Genomic DNA, 19,112 nt, shown 5'->3' on the forward strand with positions numbered 1-19,112 from the left:
ATAATTTAGTAATGAATAGTATAAAATAGTTATAAAATAATAATATTATTTTGATGGTTAAATTGTTATTTGTAGCTGTTCCTTTCAGATATTATATAAGGTGATCGTCTTGGGAGATGACTTATAAGGAGATGACTTGATATTACACAAGGTGGTTACCTCTAGAGGGGATGATCTCAATAGTTTAGAGTGGTTGTCTTAGGAGATGTCCTGATCTTGCATTAAATTAGTAAGGACAATCAGTCGGACAATTGGTGTTTATTGTATGATCATCAATGGGATGGCCAGCCAGACAACTGGTATGTCGGTTGAGAAAAAAATGAACAGTATTTTTGAACAATATTGTTGTGCTAACAACTTTAGCTATAGGTAAAACTTGTGTCAAATTTGACAAAAAATATAGTATTTACTATTTTTAGCAACTCGAATAACAAACTGTTAAAGTACCATATTTTCTTATGCCTATTATATTTTACCTTTAATAGCCCTTTTACCAAACCATGGAAGATGCTCATAGGAGGCTATTGTATTGATGACATAATCTCAGTGATGTATATTCAAGTCAATCATATGAACTTTGAAATTTAAACATAAAAATAAAAAAATAAAAATAAAAAAAAGGAAAGAAAGAAAGAAAGAAAAAACAAAAACAAAAACCAAAATCGAGTAATATATTCATCATTTCAGAGTACATACATATCTTAGCTTCTCATTTTATTTTATTTTATTTTATTTTTTGTTTCATGCCAAGTTAGAATCACTTGATCATGTCTTCCACGACAGTGGTAACAATAGAAATTCCGAGGGATCATTCATGAAGACTTCTTCATCTTCATCAAATTTTCAAGGCTTGAATGATGGAGGCTTCCTAACCTTAGTAGCTTGCTCAAATTCATATGCAATCTCAATCAGTTTCAGCTCTGAGCCCTTCAATCCTCCAAAAGAGACACCCAAAGGCACCCCATTGTTATCAAATCCTGCAGGGACACCAATTTCAAGGTATCTTCCTATTGCTAGAACAGGCGTTGAGTCTGCACGAGGAGTCACTAATGCATCAAGTTTATTCGCTAACATTATCTTTTCAAATCCATATAATGTTAGGTTAGCTAAATTTGGCAAAGCATTCTTCTCAGTCTCTTCGATCCCATTTGTGGCTTCAGCTACCAGAAAGATTTTTAGTAACCATTGGATGTGCCACGTGAAACATGCATAAGGTGGTTCCCATTCATATGTATAGTCAAAGAGTCTTGTAGGATGCGCATACATGTAATTAAGGGGTCTTATGAGATGTTCATGCATGTAGATGAAGGGTCAAAGCTCACGTATGTCTTGGTACATGTGTGACTAGTTTATATTGTTAGATCTTATAATTATGTTTGTAAGGAAGTGCAAAAAAGGAAGTTGGATGAAGTGTTATGTAATAAATTTTGATTTAGTTAAATAAGAATTACAAAGTGTCCTCTTCTTAGCCCCCCTCTCCCTCATTATGATTTAGTGATATTAGGCCCACTGCATGTTTTCAACAAATAGTAGAACGATAAGACTAAAAATATTCAAAAATTTAACACCAATACCTGAGCCCTAAAACAATTCTTGTTTCCCTGCTCAAGGTAATTGAACCCTAAAGCAAACCACACTTCTTTGCTTACACTCAATGCTCTCAGTATTTTTCTGTCTCCCCAATATCTCTATTATCCCTAGGCATATCATAGAAATTCCAGTCTCATATAATTAACACCCCTACATAGAATGGATTCCTAGTGGATTCCAGACTTCACACCCAACCCAAATAATTGTAAAAAACCAATAAAAGCATGGATCCTGCAGAATACAAGACACACACAACAAAACCTAGTCCTGCAAAATTCAGCTTTGCCCACACTTGAATTGTTAACAAACTTTTTTTGGCAGTTCATATTGAAGGAAAGAAACTGCAGATCTTATGTTACACAATTCTTGTTAGTTGGCAAACCACTTAATATTGTGTTGCATTCACTTTTACATGTCCTGCAAGTACAACAACAATATGGTTGTTCACTAAAACCATTTCTGGTACCAATAATACATCAGCTAATTGGAACACATTAAAGTTTAAGGTCTAAACAAAGGCGGCTTCCTAATCTTCGTAGCCTGCTCGAAACTATATGCGATTTCAATGAGTTTAGGCTCATAACCCTTCAATCCTCCAAAACAAATACCAAAAGGCCTCCCATGGTGGTCGTACCCAGTCGGAACGGTAATTCCTAGGAATCCCCCAATTGCAAGCACACTAGAAACATCTAGGAAATCATATGAAAAGGGTGTCACCAGTGCATCCAACTTATTTTCTTTCATCAACTTCTGGAGTCCATTTTTGGAAGTTTTCGTTAAATTTCGCAGCGCTTTCTTTTCCAGTTCACCCATCCCATTTGTTTTCTCTACTTCCAAAAACAAGTCTTGCCCATATTTGCCAATTTTTTCCTGCAGAGCCCCCAAACCATGTATGATTAATCTTGTACTGATGGTGATCCTTAATTGTTTACATAATTCATGCTAACAAAGGAATTTATATTTCTATCAATCATAATTTTTTTCAGGCAGAGCCACCAAGTTATGCATGATTAATCTTGTTGAAGCAACATTTGGATTGTTTGCAGCAAATTGTAAGTGGTAAATTAATCTATTAACCTAATCAGTTGTAAAAGAATAAGTGAACATAAATCAAATACACTAAAACCCAAAACATGTCAAGTCAATTAGTAACTTATGCCAATTTCTCCTCAACAATTGTTAGTTAAAGAGTAAATTCACATAAGCTAGAAGCTTAGGCTAGAAAGAGGCGGTCGAAAGAGAAAAGGGAATGTGGATATGGTTGATCTAACTAACATCTTATACCAGCATCTCTTTCTCATCCGATCACAGTTTACCATAAATTAACCTAATTAATAGTGTTCATAGTACATAGGACCTATTCATTTGCTCAAAATTGCTAATGTTGGAAAGCGATGGTAGTACGTACCAAATCCAAAAATTTCTTGTTGAAGGCTATTGCATCTGCTAATGATCGCACCAGAAAAGTGAGTAGGCCTTTTAGATAAGCATTTAGAGACAACTTGAACTTAGCTAGCAACGCTATGGCCCTGTTTGGTAGGGCTTATTTTTAGCTTATTTCAGCTTTTAGCTTAATTTAAGTTATTTTGATTTGTTTGGTTCAGCTTAACAATACAGCTTATAACTTTTTGTAAGTCAAAAATCAACTTATTCTTTGAGTGAGGGAGGAGAAGCTTAATTTATAAGTCAAAAATCAACTTATGTTCACAACTATAAGCTATAAGCTGTTAAGTTATAAGTTATAATCACTTTCCCACAGCTCTACCAAACAGGGCCTATGTCTTGATCATTGACCACGGAGTTCATGATGGTAGCGAAGTTGGGAATGTCCAGACCATCTACCAAAATTGCACCTCTTTGCCTAACGTTTCACAAGATTTCGGAGTGTAATTTTAGGATTAATATTGTGTTATGAGTAACCATAGCTAGGACAATGGCCAGTTGTGCAGAGAATGAGGTCATTAATAAAGACTTGTGGTTAATGGTTACCTTAAAATGTTGAAATGCAGTTTAAAAGCTTGAGAGATGTCTGAGTTGTCCGTGAAACCAAAGAAGGGATAGCTTGTTATCCCTAAACTCTTTCCCCTTAGCCCATCAACCTTGAGAAATTGTATGTAGCCATCGTGTGGCATATACTTTGAAGCTTTTCTAGTTGCCACAGCATCATAAGGATCAAAACCCACGATGGCATCAAGCACATAAATAGCATCTGATACTGTCCTGCAGATTGGCCTGCCATGTCCAACATGGTAGAAGTTACAATTTGGGTTTCATACAAACACAAAAAAAATTCTCAAAAATTACACAGAATTCAATTCTAGCAACACTGCATATTGTGAAGCATCACATACCCAACTGTATCTTGTCTAGGTGAGATTGGGACAACCCCTCCTCGACTGGTGAGGCCTACTGTGGGTTTGATCCCAACCACCGAGTTAAAACTGGATGGACATAAGATGGACCCAGCTGTCTCTGTACCAAGTGATAGTGTAACCATATTTGCTGCTACTGATACTGCTGATCCTATGCTTGATCCACATGGGTCAGCAGATTTCACATATGGATTATGCATCAATCTAATTTGGCTTGTTTTCTAGCTCTATCCGACACCGACAATTATTGGGTAGAGCATTGGTCACATAGGGCCCCAAGAGGGTTAAACACTAATGAGCTTGAAACTGGTAAACTATGCTTCCTATCTAAGGCCCATTTTTGTATATTGATATTTTGATAGTAATTCTGTCTACACTTGCCAAATATAGTTTAGATGTATTGAAGATCATTGAGATGGAAGGGCAAACTATTGAATTGTGATATGATGTTTGTGGATTTGAGAACGACTCATTATGTAAACATGTCAAACATGAACACATTTTAAAATTTATGAAGCTTTCAAACGAAGCTTGAGTAACTTACTACTCGATTATATACACTATAAAAATCCAAACTGCTCAAACTCGACTCTATTAAAGCTCATTTTTCAAACTTCAACAATGTATTGGTTGACTTGTTTACAGTCACAGGGACATGGGGCTACATGTACCCGGATACTAATTGGGGAAAATCCTAGAATACCCTCATTACAAAATAAAGAAAAAGTATACATGAATCAAACACTAATCTTATCTGCACTGCTATGCCATTGAACTTGAGAACCCAAATTAACAATTGCTTAAACGTGGCTCATGTTTGAATATTTAAATACTCATTTGAGATTCACACCTTGTGATCGGCACAATTAAAAGCTTGAACACATTTTCAAACTTGTTAAATTTTCAAATCAAACTTAAATAATCTACTACTTTACTCGATTCAACTTGTTTACAGTCCAAAGAGCAGGGGACTACATGTACCCGAAAACTTATTGAGGCAAATCCTCAAATACCCTCACTACACATAGACACAAAATAAAAATAAAAATTGGGACTTGAGAACAAAAATTGGAAATTACTTACCACTACTTGGCCAGCTCTAGCGCACCACCCATTAGGGCACTTCGTAGGACCTGAAAGCAGCCCACTTAGTCATGCTCGCCTTTCCCAATACGATCGCACCCACTTTCCTCAGCTTCGCCACCACCCCTGCGTCCCGAGACACCACCGAACCCAGCAGCGCATACGGCCCAGCTGTGGTGTTGAGCTTGTCTTTGGTTGCAATGTTGTCCTTCAACAGAATGGGAATACCGTGCAACAAAGACGACTGTGACACGAGTGATTTGGCGTTTCGTTCTAGATCAGCATTGTCTGCGAGGAAGAGAGCTTCTGGGTTTACTTCAATGACTGATCTGAGAAGTGGGTTGAGTGATTCAATTTGGGTAAGGTAGAACTCGACGAGTTGTCGAGAAGTGAGTTTGTTTTGCTTAAATGGGATTTGGATTTCATGAACACTGGTTTCTTTGATTGGGAATTCAGTGTTGCTTGCAATGAATCCAAAGAAGGGCATACCCAGAAAAATAAGAAATGTGTTGTAAATAGCCATGATGAATGAATCAGTAAACTCTGCCTTGTTGGGTCTCCCCAGTCACAATTCATTAATATTATGTATATATATATATATAAAGAGAGACAGAGACAGAGACAGAGAGATAGAGAGAGATGAGGTTTATGTTACCATCAAGTTTCAAATTGGGTTTATGTTTGGCTTGTTAATATTTTGAGTCGATCGTCAATTTTAAAGTAACTTTATTTTTATTAGTCTATGTAACCAATTAGTGACAAATGAGACGATGTTGCAATTGAGTAATGTTTTGTAAAAATTTTATCAAATGTCTTATATAAGCATGAGATTCACACAATATGGTCTTATGTAGGTCTCACATCCATGTCAAACATTTGATCGAATTTTTGATAAAATTTTTAGAATGTCTAACATTTTTTATTGTAATTTGCCTTAAAAACTTAAAAATTGTTCACAGGCCCGGTATTGAGATTTTCGGGGACCACAGTCGATAATCAACTACTAAATTTTTGGGGCCCTTCATATTTTTTTTTTATTGAATGAAAAAATAAATTAAGGTAAAGAACAAAATATTTGTATTAAAATTACAAAAAATACTTAGAATTTTTTTTTAATTAATTGAATAGAATTTTTTTTTTTACGCGTGCTTGCTGTGCTAAGATCAAAATTCAAAATAAGAGCACCACCACTTAACAAAACACAACTTTTAAATTATGTGATGTGAACTATTAAACTTAAATAAATTCTTCTTAATGATGTAAATACCAATATTATAATAGTAATTAATTGTGTAAAAGGCAAGATAAATATTTAATTAATTGAATAGAAAATAAATAAATAAATAAATAATTTACCTGTTTGCTGCTGCTCCGTCCCTATGCTGCTGGTGTGTGCTATATCAAACAAATGGAGGGAATGTTGGATTAATAGAAGATAGGGTTAGGAATTAGAAAAAATGGGCCTTTCAAATGGTTAGGCGGGGCCTTAACTATTGGCCTTTTAATGGGTCAAAAAAATTAAGTTAGTTTGGGCTTTTTTTAAAAAAAAAAATTGGACTTAAAACATACCCAATATATAATACTAACTTATAATAGGTGGGGGCCCCTATTTTGAGCCTATTTTGAGGGGCCCTAAGCCATGGCCTTGTGGGCCTATGGCCAGGGCCGGGCCTGATTGTTCATATAACGAGTTGTTCTTAAATAATTGTGAACACGAGTCAAGTTTCACTAAGTTTTTGTTTGGCTAATTTAGTTGGGTTAAAAAAATACAAAAGATAAAATAGGCTAAATAGATCAATAAGATAAAATGTCACATTTAAACCATAATTATTTTACTTTTTCTCTCACAAAAGTTAAAAAAGTCAAACCAAATGAACTTTTTAGTCCCAAGTTAAAAAAGCTTTAATTTAAAAAAAAAAATCAACTAAAAAAGTCAATGCCAAACTACGACTAAGTTAATTTATTTTATAACACTTCCTATGTAGCGACCCTAATTTTCTTAAGTCATTATTTATTTTTATTATTATTATTATTATTATTATTATTATTATTATTATTATTATTATTATTATTATTATTACCTTATTTTATTTTTGGACTTTATTAATTACATGGTTACATGAGAATTTAATGTGGTATTTTATTAATTTAATGTGATGTTTAATTATATATAATTAATTTGAATATTTATATATGATGTATTTGTATAGTATAATGGGAATTTTTTTTTTAAGGTTCCTGATATTAAGATTTTATAGCATAAAGGATACTTAATATTTTCATAATGTCTAAGATTCTTCAACATCAATCCAGAGAAAATTGAACTCCCACAGAAAATTTTGAATCTACAGAAAATTGAACAACTACAAAAAATTACAATCTAGAGAAAATTGAACAACCAGAAAAAATTGAACAACCAGCGCAAATTTATTTCTAGAGAAAAATTGACTTCACAGAGAAAATCTCACCATAGGAATTCACACTTCAACCCAGAGAAATTCTTCAAAACTACAGAAATTCCCCCCTCCACCCTAGAGAAATTCACTTAAACCCAGAAAATCCCCCTCTAATCCAGAGAAATTCACTCAAACCTAGAGAAAATCCCCCTCCAACCAAAAGAAATTTACTCAAATCAAAGAAAATCCACCTCTCCAACCTAGAGAAATTCTCCCTCACAATCTTTTCTGGTTGAAAATCATAAACCTCAGGCAAAATGTGTTCCATGGTTCACACATTGGCTGGGGTGTTATAAGATCTTTTTTTTCCTCTAAAGTTCTTGCATTGCCATCCCAGCTGGCAAGAAACAAAGTTCAAAAGATCCAAGATAAAGGCAAAGCATGCAAAACCGAGCCTTCATAGCATCAATTCTTTCAGAATACTTAAATCTAAAAGGAAGTTACTTCCCGATCATTGTATTGATGAACAGACAATAGAGCGCAATCAATTGCAAGTCCCAAGAAAATGCATCTACATAAATGACAATGCACAGTTGCGGTTTAAGCCTAAATTGAAACATAGATAGATAGTAATTCAAGAAAAGACATATTTCAAAGCTAAAAAAGCTAGTACAGGTTTTCTAATGCTTTAATAGGTGTCGATATTAACCAATCTTCCCCAGAGCTAATTTGAGTTTGCTAGTTGCATGATAAGATCTTTAGGCATGAGAAAGAGCATACAACAACTACGTAACCAATTCTTCGGAGAAATAGAACAATTCATAAGCCATGCGGCTTCAACTTTGATTGGATTGAAGAAGAACAATCCATAAGCCACGCAGCTTCAACTCTGATTCGATTGAAGAAGAAACCTACATTATGAAGCAAGCTGAATCCAAGAGTACCGCTTTGATTCCATGCAAATTTTCCCAATCTCATCCATCAGTTGAATGACTCCAATCTCATTGTTCACCATTATAATCGAAACGAGTCTAGTATCGGGACGAATCGCGAATTGAAGTTAATCGAGGTCAACGATTCCATCGGAATCGACTGGAAAGTAGGTGACCTCGAAGCCTAGATCGCGGTGGTCTGACTCAGATCGTGGTGGTTCACGGCTTAGATCGCAGTGGTCCAGCTCAAATCGTAGCATTTTGGCGACGACGTGGTAGAGACAGAGGTGAAGATGAAGCCAGTGACCTCCAAGATGAAGACCAAGAGAGGAGAAAGGAGCAGAGAGAGAGAGGAATGTGTACAAAGATAGAGGGTTTGGTTTGGATAGAATGAAGATTGGAGAGAGAGAAAGTCAAATTTCTCTAATTTGATATATGGGTATGGGTTTAGGGACCTTAGACATCAAAAAATAATATTGTGGATCTCTTTCATTACTAAAAATGAGAGAGTGGCCTTAGATTAATTTTCCCTAGTATAATAGGAAATTAGGCTATAATATATTGAACTTAGGATATAATCATAAAAGTGTGGAAGACTTTTCAAGATTAGAGAGAGAGAGAGAGAGAGAGAGAGAGAGATTAAACCAAAAAAAAAGAGGGTGCACTTTAAGAAAGGAGATTTCCGAGAGAAAGAAAGAGGCGATGTGGAGAGGAGAAGAAAAAAAAAGGGTTAGGGTTTTGTTTTGGTGACTTCATTAATTCTCCAAATAATTCTTTGATCTTCAAAAAAATATTGTGAGTGCAAAACCCACTTTCCTTGATTTATGTTTAATTCGTTGTTTATATTTATTTGTTTTTATTTATTTATTTAATGTTTGTTTGATTTTGTATTTGCATGTAGATGATGGATTGATTTCATTATTTGGTTAGATGTGTATGTAAGGTTTAGGGTTTTTATATGTATTTATTTTATGATTGTAATCACATTCATGGATATATGAAATTAAAATAAATTTAGAACCCATAGATAAATTCCTTACACTCCACCATGACTCCATGAATTGCTATTTTATTTGAGTGTTAGTGAAAAGGAGTGTATAAAAAAAAAAAGGTAAGGATTGTGAGATTTACTTGAATGCCTTAGGCTTGGTATTGTTATGTTTGTTCTCATGAGTAGATGAGGGATTGTGAATATATATATATATATATATTGTTGCCTCGTTCTCTAGAGTAGACGAGTACTTTAATTTACTCTCGTACAAATATGCTAACCATTCGGGGAGTGTGGGTCAAACTCGGGACGATATTCTAGTGCAAGTTTGGCTTTGGAGCGGTGTTAAGTATATGGGAGGCACATGGGATATATGTATAGGCCGGAAGTGAAGGGCCGAAGTGGTGGAGTTAAGGTAAAAAGAATTAAATATGAATTTATTAGTATAGTTTGAATTGTTTTGATTTGTACATCTTGAAAAATAGTAAACGACCTAAATAAATTACGAGATTAGGGCAAAGGCGTGTATACATAATTCTAGACAACTTTTGTGTTTTAAATTTTTACTAAAAAGATCGATTAGAATTTCTAATCGGATGATCTTGATTACAATAGTTTTTATTCATTTTAGCAATGCAGATTTTAGATGCTGTTTTAACCCACGAAATGAGCTTATTTTTATTGGTTTCGCGTAAACTGAAGTAAAAAAAATATTCTGAACACTTTTTGTGTTTTGAACTTTTCTGAAAAAAATCATCTTAGGACAGTTTCTTTTCATTTTCAGCTTTAGATTTTTCGATTGAATTCCGTCTAGATTCTTCTATCAAGTTTTTCTCTCAACTTATTCAGTTTCTACTAAATTCGTCCACTTAGCCTGTACAACTTTTGTTCTTTGAGTTTTGGTCAATTCGAATTATTTAAGCATGAAACGGTGCATTTTATACTTCTTCAGCAAGTTACTTATGATTAAATTATACTAACTTTATTTTTGCAGAATGTTGGGTCTTACTAACTTTTTATGCAAGGTTGACCCACCATATTTTTATTTTTATTTTGTTTATTTTATACTCAATTTATATGTAGTTATGTACAGGCAAGAAACTAAATACCACCGTATCTCAAGAAACTACCCCTTCATCTCGGTACGGGTGGAACTGCTTGTTTTGTCCCGTAACAAGAATTAAATATACTTTTATTTGTGTCTGGTGGACACGTGGGTGTCAAATATTTGTACTCATACCAGTATACTTGTATACTGACCCGTTTTGTCTCTTGACATCTCAGGTGCCATCTATTTGAGCGCAGCCGAGCTTCCTTTGCAGAATTAGTTGGGGCTACGGTGGTGACGAGAAATAACTACGATTGCAGGACATGTCTTGCGGACGTCTTTTGTTTTCTGGAGTTTAGGGTTGATATTAGTGTATTTTTTTATTTTTTTTATGCCTTTAGTATTTTGATAATTTGGTATTGTGAGTTATTTTTCAATTTTATATTATTTAAGTTGTTTTGACTATTTATTATTACTTTAATGTTGGAGGTATTGAATAGTTATAAAATTATGGTGGATGGTTTGGTTGGTGTTTTGTTGGTTTTTACAATCCCTTGTAATCTTTTGAGCATAGAAATTTACTTAAATCTCATGGAGACGAGAACGTTTAGATTTTATTTCACCCCTAAAATTTAAATAATAGAATATTAATTAAGATTTAATCCTAATTTAATTATCTAAATTTTGGGCATGACATCCTAACCCATATATGTTTCCTTTATAAAATGATAAAGTTGATAAGTGAAAACACACACGAGGGTAAGACTCATTGAATAGAAATTATAATTGTATAATGGCTTTGTTTGGCAAGTGGGTTGAGGAGTGAAAATAGCCTAAGGTCTCATTTGTTTTCAGAGGTAGAATTGAGAGGATTGATAATAGGGATGGCAATGGATAACCTATCCTCTGGGTATTCATGGAGACCCAACCCATATACATGAGTTTTTCTCTTTTTTCTAATCCGTTGGATAGGGGAGGTAATATTCTTTAAATCTCCACTGGGAATGGAGCGGGGCTGGGTACCCATTAATTTCCCCAATTTTTTTTTTTTTTTTTTTTTCACATCGGAAAATAATTTCTCCATATGTTTTCACTAGGGATGACAATGGGAGTTAATGGGATGGATATTAATTTCCATCCCCATTCCCCTGTAATTATTTTTCCCCATTCCCCATAGATACTACCCTCCACATCTCCTAATGGGTTTGGATTTTTCCTAATCTAACTTTTTTTTTTTTTTTTTAAGATTCACAACCAAAGCTAAATATACATTCAATCTTGTCTTATTTTATTTTATTTGGCTCAACAACAAGTACACGTTAATTAACATTGTCACATTATTCTTGTTAAATTTTATGTATATTTAGAATTTTTTAAATTTATTTAGAAAAATTCTATTCCTACAAAAAAATTCCATCTTCTTTTTTAATTTTTAATTTTTTTTTTAATTTTATGTATCTCCTTCTTCTCTCTATTAATTGATCTTCGATAATCTAATGATGAGCTGTTGCTCTCATTTCCATCTTCTTCTTCTTCTTTTTTTAATTTTTATTTGCATTTAAAGAATATTACTTACCCTACCCGATGAACAAGAAAAAATGGGAAAATCCATGTATTTGGGTTGGGTCTCCATAGATACTCACAAGGCAGGTTATCCATTGACATCCCTAGTTTTCATTACTCTGTTTACAATTAGAGTTTTAATTCTCACTCTCTCTCATCCTCTCACTACAGCAACGACAATTTGCGATGGCGACAATCTAGCGACGACAAGATCGTGACTATTGATAAAAAAACGTGCAATTAATCATAACCAAAAAATGGAAATTGAAAGAAAAAAAAAATGTACAAAATTTCAATTAAGGTGATCACTAGTTAAGATGAAAATTGGGAAATTCAATCTAAGGTTACCATCAAATCAGAGAGAAATCCAATAAAACAATTGCTAGAGATATTGAAACAAGAAAATTCATTCTATAAATGCAAATAAAAATTTAAAAGAAGAAGAAGAAGAAGAAGATGGAAACGAGAGTAAAGCTTACCTTCAGATTATCGAAGATCAATTAATAGAGAAGAAAATGAGATACATAAAATTTAAAAAATTTAAAAAAAAATTAAAAAAGATGAATTTTTTTTGTAGGAATAGAATTTTTATAAATAAATTTAAAAAATTCTAAATATACATAAAATTTGACAAGAATAATGTGACAATGTTAATTAATGTGTGTTTGATTTTGTTGTCGAGCCAAATAAAATAAAATAAGATTGAATAAAAAAATTGCTTGTGAACCTGGAAAAAAAAAAAAAAAAAAAAAAAAGGTCAAGTTGGGTTGGAAAAAATCCAAACCCATTAGGGTATGGGGATGGTAGTACCCATGGAGAATGGGGAATGGGAAAATTAATAATAGGGGAATGGGAATGGAGAATTGATATCCACCCCATTAACCTCCATTGCCATCCCTAATTGATAGTGAGAGAATTAAGTAAAATTATGTTTATTTTGATGATAGTTATTGGTGTAGAGATTGTTAAATTATTGTTTTAGAAAATAATAAAACAAATAAAAAAATACAAAAACATTAAACATTAATGTTCAAAAAAAAAATGCCCAACATGTAAAAAATTAAAAATTTCCAGAAAAAAATAAAACAAATAAAACAATGATTTTTAGTTAACAAAAAATATAAAAAATTAAACATTAATGTTCAAAAAAAATGTCCAAAATATAAAAAATAAAATAAAATTTTTTTAGTCCTTGAGACTATTTTTCTAATACCATCTTCACCTCCTCTATCCTAATCCCCCTTCTAATGCCTATTATAATACCAAGAGATTAAGAGCCTCCTCTCCATCTCTCAAAATAAACATTTTATACAGTGAGTCTTACATTCCTATCAATCTCAATTCCCTCCCAATAGCTCCAAACAAACAGGGCTAAGAGTTGAAAAAAGCAAAAAAAACATGCAAACAAAAAGTGGCCACGTGAGTGTGGCAAAGCTGCTCAGGTATGTGAAAAGACGATTTTGCCCTTGAGAGTTTTTGAAAGTTCCTAATTATTTAATCATTAGGGACAATTTCGTCATTTCTCATCACAACATTTCAGATACACATGTTTTTTAGTAATCGGTGGAATGGTGGACACCACATGTATTTTAGTAATTGGTGGGAATGGAGTCAAGAAAAAGACTTATCCTCAAAGCATAGCCACTCAAATTGTATTATTTGGAGGCTATTCTATTGTGTTGATGACATAACCACAGTGACGTATATTCAAGTCAATCATACGAACTTTGAACCTTAAACATTAAAAGAAGAAGAAGGAAAGAAAGAAAAAGAAAAACCAAAATCAAGCAATATATTCATCATTTCAGATCACATACATATCTTAGTTTTTCTTCTTTTTTTTTTTTTTTTTTTTTTTTTTTGTGTGTTTTCATGCCAAGTTAAAATTACCTGATAATGTCTTCTGCAACATTGGTAACAATTGAAATTTGTAAGGGATCAAAAGAGACACCAAAAGGCACCCCATTGTTATCAAATCCTGCAGAGATACTAATTCCAGGATATCTTCCTATTGCTAGAACAGGCGCTAGGTCTGCACGAGGAGTCACCAATGCATCGAGCTTATTCTCTAACATTATCTTTTCAAATCCATATCGTGTTTGGTTAGCTAAATTTGGCAAAGCATTCTTCTCTATCTCTCCGATCTCATTTGTGGCTTCAGCTACCAGAAAGATTTTTAGTAACCATTGGATGTGCCACATGAAACATGCATAAGGTGGTTCCCATTCATGTATATAGTTAAAGAGTCTTGTAAGATGCGCATACATGTAGATGAAGGGTCATAGCTCATGAATGTCTTGGTACATGTGCGACTAGTTTATATTGTTAGATCTTATAATTATGTTTGTAAGGAAGTGAAAAAAAGGAAGTTGGATGAAGTGTTATGTAATAAATTTTGATTTAGTTAAATAAAAATTACAAAGTGTCCTCTTCTTAGCCACTTCTCTCCCTCATTATGATTTAGTGATATTAAGCCCACTGCATATTTTCAACAAACAGTAGAACAACAAGACTAAAAATATTCAAAAATTCAACACCAATACCCGAGCCCTAAAACAATTCTTGTTTCCCCGCTCAAGGTAATTGAACCCTAAAGCAAACCACACTTCTTCGCTTACACTCAATGCTCTTAGTATTTTTCTGCCTCTCCTATATCGCTCTATCATCCCTAGGCAAATCATAGAAATTCCAGCCTCATTTAATTAACAAACCCCTACATAGAATGGATTCCAAATGGATTCCAGACTTCACACCCAACCCAAATAATTGTAAAAAACCAATAATTGTATGGATCCTGCAGAATATAAGGCGCACACAACAAAACCCGGTCCTGCAAAATTCAGCTTTGGCCAAACTTTGAATTGTTAACAAACTTTTTTTGGCAGTTCATATTGACGGATAGAAACTGCAGATCTTATGTTACTCAATTCTTTTTAGTAGGCAAAGCACTTAATATTGTGCTGCATTCACTTTTACATGTCCTGCAAGGACAACAACAATATGGTTGTTCGCCAAAACCATTTCTGGTACCAACAATACATCAGCTAATTATCAAAGGATGAAAAAATTTCATGATACATTTCATGAATTTTTTTCATGACCCCTAGTATTATTCTTAAATTTAAGGTCTAAACAAAGGCTGCTTCCTAATCTTCGTGGCCTGCTCGAAACTATACGCGATTTCAATGAGTTTAGGCTCAAAACCCTTTAATCCTCCAAAACAAATACCAAAAGGCCTCCCATGGTGATCGTACCCAGCCGGAACGCTAATTCCTGGGAAGCCCCCAATTGCGAGCACTCCAGAAACATGTAGGAAATCATATGACATCGGTGTCACCAGTGCATCCAACATGTTAGCTTTCATCAACTTCTGGAGTCCATACTTGGATGCTTCCGTTAAATTTCGCAGCGCTTTCTTTTCCAATTCACCCATCCCATTTGTTTTCTCTGCTTTCAAAAACAAGTCTTGCCCATATTCGCCAATTTTTTCCTGCAGAGCCGCCAAACCATGTATGATTAATCTTGTACTGATGGTGATCCTCAATTGTGTACATAATTCATGCTAACAATGGAATTTATATTTCTATTGGCTATAATTTTTTTCCGGCAGAGCCACCACGTTGTATATGATTAATCTTGTTGAAGCAACATTTGGATTGTTTATTGCAAATTGTAAGTGGTAAATTAATCTAGTAACCTAATCAGTTGTAAAAGAATAAGTGAACATAAATCAAATACACTAAAGCCCAAAACATGTCGAGTCAATTAGTATCTTATGCCAATTTCTCCTCAACAATTGTTAGTTAAAGAGTAAATTCACATAAGTTAGAAGCTTAGGCTTGAAAGAGGTGGTCGAAAGAGAAAAGGGAATGTGTATCTGGTTGATTTGACTAACATTTTATACCAGTATCTCTTTCTTATCCGATCACAGTTTAGCATAAATTAACCTAATTAACAGTGTTCATAGTACAGAGGACCTATTCATTTGCTCAAAATTGCTAATGTTGGAAAGAGATGGTAGTACGTACCAAATCCGAAAATTTCTTGTTGAAGGCTATTGCATCTGCTAATGATCGCACTGGAGAAGTGAGTAGGTCTTTTAGATAAGCATTTAGAGACAACTTGAACTCAGCTAGCAATGCTATGCCTTGATCATTGAAGACGGAGTTCATGATGGGAACGAAGTTGGGAATGTCCAGAATGTCTACCAAAATTGCACCTCTTTGCCTAACATTTCACAAGATTTCGGAGTGTAATTTTAGGATTAATACTGTGTTATGAGTAACCATAGCTAGGGCAATGGCCAGTTGTGCAGAGAATGAGGTCATTCATAAAGACTTGTGGTTAATGGTTACCTTAATGTGTTGAAATGCAGTTTAAAAGCTTGAGAGATGTCTGAGTTGTTAGTGAAACCAAAGAAGGGATAGCTTGTTATCCCTAACCTCTTTCCCCTTAGCCCGTCAACCTTGAGAAATTGTACGTAGCCACCATGTGGGATGTACTTTGAAGCTTTTCTAGTTGCCACAGCATCATAAGGATCAAAACCCACAATGGCATCAAGCACATAAACAGCATCTGATACTGTCCTGCAGATTGGCCTGCCATGTCCCACATGGTAGAAGTTACAATTTGGGTTTCATACAAACACAAAAAAAATTCTCAAAAAGTACACAGAATTCAATTCAAGCAACACTGCATATTGTGAAGCATCACATACCCAACTGTATCTTGTCTAGGTGAGATTGGGACAACCCCTCCTCGGCTGGTGAGGCCTACTGTGGGTTTGATCCCAACCACCGAGTTAAAACTGGATGGACATAAGATGGACCCAGCTGTCTCTGTACCAAGTGATAGTGTAACCATATTTGCTGCTACTGATACTGCTGATCCTGTGCTTGATCCACATGGGTCAGCAGATTTCACATATGGATTCTGCATCAATCCACAAACATCATATCACAATTCAATAGTTTGCCCTTCCATCTCAATGATCTTCAATACATCTAAACTATATTTGGCAAGTGTAGACAGAATTACTATCAAGCTATAACCAATACTATGCCCAATAATTATCTGTGTGTGGGATAGGGCTAGAAAGCAAACCAAATTACTCAAATTTGACCCGTGTTCAGGTCATTAAAAATTCGTTTGAGAACGACTCGTTATGTAAACATGTCAAACATGAACACATTTTAAAATTTATCAAGGTTTCAAACCTAGCTTGAGTAACTTACTACTCGATTATATACACCGTAAAAAATCAAACTACTCATGTTTGAATATTTAAGAACTCATTTGAGATTAACACATTGTATAAACAAGACAAACTTACACAACTTTCAACTTTAACTCAATGCTCACCTTGTGATCGGCACAATTAAAAGTTTGAACATATTTTCAAATCCAGCTTAAATAATATACAACTTGGCTCGATTCAACTTGTTTACAATCCAAAGAGCAGGGGACTACATGTACCCGGAAACTCATTAAGGCAAATCCTCAAATCCCCTCACTCACACACACACACACACACACACACACACACAATAAAAATAAAAAATGGGACTTGAGAACAAAAATTGGCAATTGCTTACCACTACTTGGCCAGCTCTAGCGCACCACCCATTTGGCACCTCCGACGACCTGAAAGCAGCCCACTCAGTCGTGCTCGCCTTCCCCAATACGATCGCACCCGCTTTCCTCAGCTTCGCCACCACCCCTGCGTCCCGAGCCACCACCGAACCCAGCAGCGCATACGACCCAGCTGTGGTGTTGAGCTTGTCTTTGGTTGCAATGTTGTCCTTCAACAGAATGGGAATACCGTGCAACAAAGACGACTGTGACACGAGTGATTTGGCCTTTCGTTCTCGATCAGCCTTGTCTGCAAGGAAGAGGGCTTCTGGGTTTACTTCAATGACTGATCTGAGAAGTGGGTTGAGTGATTCAATTTGGGTAAGGTAGAACTCGACGAGTTGTCGAGAAGTGAGTTTGTTTTGCTTGAATGCAATTTGGATTTCATGAACACTGGTTTCTTTGATTGGGAATTCAGTGTTGCTTGCAATGAATCCAAAGAAGGACATACCCAGAAAAATAAGAAATGTGTTGTAGATAGCCATGATGAATGAATCAGTAAACTCTGCCTCGTTGGGTCTCCCCAGTCACAATTCATTAATATTATATATATAGAGAGAGATATGAGGTTTATGTTACTATAAAGTTTGAAATTGAGTTTATGTTTGGCTTGTTAATATTTTGATTGGATTGACAATTTTAAAGTAACTTTATTTTTGTTAGTCTATAATCAATTAGAGGCAAATAAGGTGATGTTAAAATTTGCCTTAAAAATTTAAAAATTATTATAACAAGCTGTTCTTAAACAATCATGAACATGAGTTAAGTTTCACTAAGTTGATTTATTTTACAACACTTTCTAACCCATATATGCTTCTTTTATAAAATGATAAAGTTGATTAGTGAAAACACTCACGAGGATAGTGTTGGCTCCATCCACTACCCACATGGTAATGAGCCCACCATTCACATAGTGTAGGTAGCACCATGTTGTAAAGGAAGGTGGTGGAGGGCTACACCAACTCACTAAAGGAAGATAGTGAGAGTGGCACTACCTTGGCCAATTATGGCTAGCACTTCACCTACTCCTCCTCTCTTGGTTATAAATTGAGATGAGTGAGGAGAGGTTTGTATCATCAGAAATTGGAGAGTGAGAGCTGTGAGTTGAGTGAGTTTCATCTCCTCCTCTGTAATTGTATTTTTGCTCCATTTTAGTGATAATTCTCATTTCTGTCCGTGGATGTAGGCATTGGGCCGAACCACGTAAATATTGTGTTCTCTGTGTGTGTGAGATAATTCTCTGGGTGTCTTTGATCCTAACAAGTGGTATCAGAGCCTCGTTGGTGGCGTTTCGGAACAAAAACAGCGTGTTGTTCGAAACTGCCCAGAAATCGTATTGCTCGAAATCAGTTTTTGAGCATACTAGGAGCAAGGGCTCGACGAGAGGAGTCCAGAAATATAAAGCAGACACCCAACGGAGGCCGGACGCACCCTCACGCGCCCCTGGAAGTTGGCGCGTGAATCCCAGTCGTGACACGCGCCTCCACGCGCCGTTCAGGCACCCGA

At 34.9% G+C, this 19,112-nt stretch overlaps 2 protein-coding genes and 1 pseudogene across 3 annotated transcripts; all 3 read right to left on the minus strand.

The window, feature by feature from the left end:
- Positions 1-843: 843 nt before the first annotated feature.
- On the minus strand, positions 844-1,266 carry LOC145788904 (putative amidase At4g34880 pseudogene; annotated as a pseudogene).
- A 621-nt stretch (positions 1,267-1,887) lies between these two features.
- LOC114318101 (putative amidase At4g34880) lies at positions 1,888-5,733 on the minus strand. Of its 2 annotated transcripts, none has more exons than XR_014329145.1 (3): positions 5,046-5,733; positions 3,580-3,822; positions 1,888-2,460 (listed from the first exon to the last, which is right to left on the minus strand). XR_014329145.1 is itself a non-coding variant. In XM_082868270.1 (3 exons), the coding sequence occupies exons 1-3, from the start codon at positions 4,160-4,162 to the stop codon at positions 2,418-2,420; spliced, it is 507 nt and encodes a 168-aa protein (XP_082724396.1). In that variant the 5' UTR covers positions 4,163-5,694; the 3' UTR covers positions 1,888-2,417. The 2 variants fall into 2 exon arrangements, 1 of the variants encoding a protein (XP_082724396.1); XM_082868270.1 differs by having other exon boundaries at positions 3,942-5,694.
- A 9,070-nt stretch (positions 5,734-14,803) lies between these two features.
- On the minus strand, positions 14,804-18,194 carry LOC114318073 (putative amidase At4g34880). Its single transcript, XM_082868268.1, has 5 exons — positions 17,570-18,194; positions 16,693-16,907; positions 16,331-16,573; positions 16,004-16,202; positions 14,804-15,465 (listed from the first exon to the last, which is right to left on the minus strand). Exons 1-5 carry the CDS (start codon positions 18,089-18,091, stop codon positions 15,097-15,099), a joined length of 1,548 nt encoding a protein of 515 aa, XP_082724394.1. The 5' UTR covers positions 18,092-18,194; the 3' UTR covers positions 14,804-15,096.
- Positions 18,195-19,112: the final 918 nt, after the last annotated feature.

This window comes from Camellia sinensis, chromosome 5 (genome assembly GCF_055761805.1).
Source record: "Camellia sinensis isolate YWXY chromosome 5, ASM5576180v1, whole genome shotgun sequence".
Lineage (NCBI taxonomy): Eukaryota > Viridiplantae > Streptophyta > Magnoliopsida > Ericales > Theaceae > Camellia > Camellia sinensis.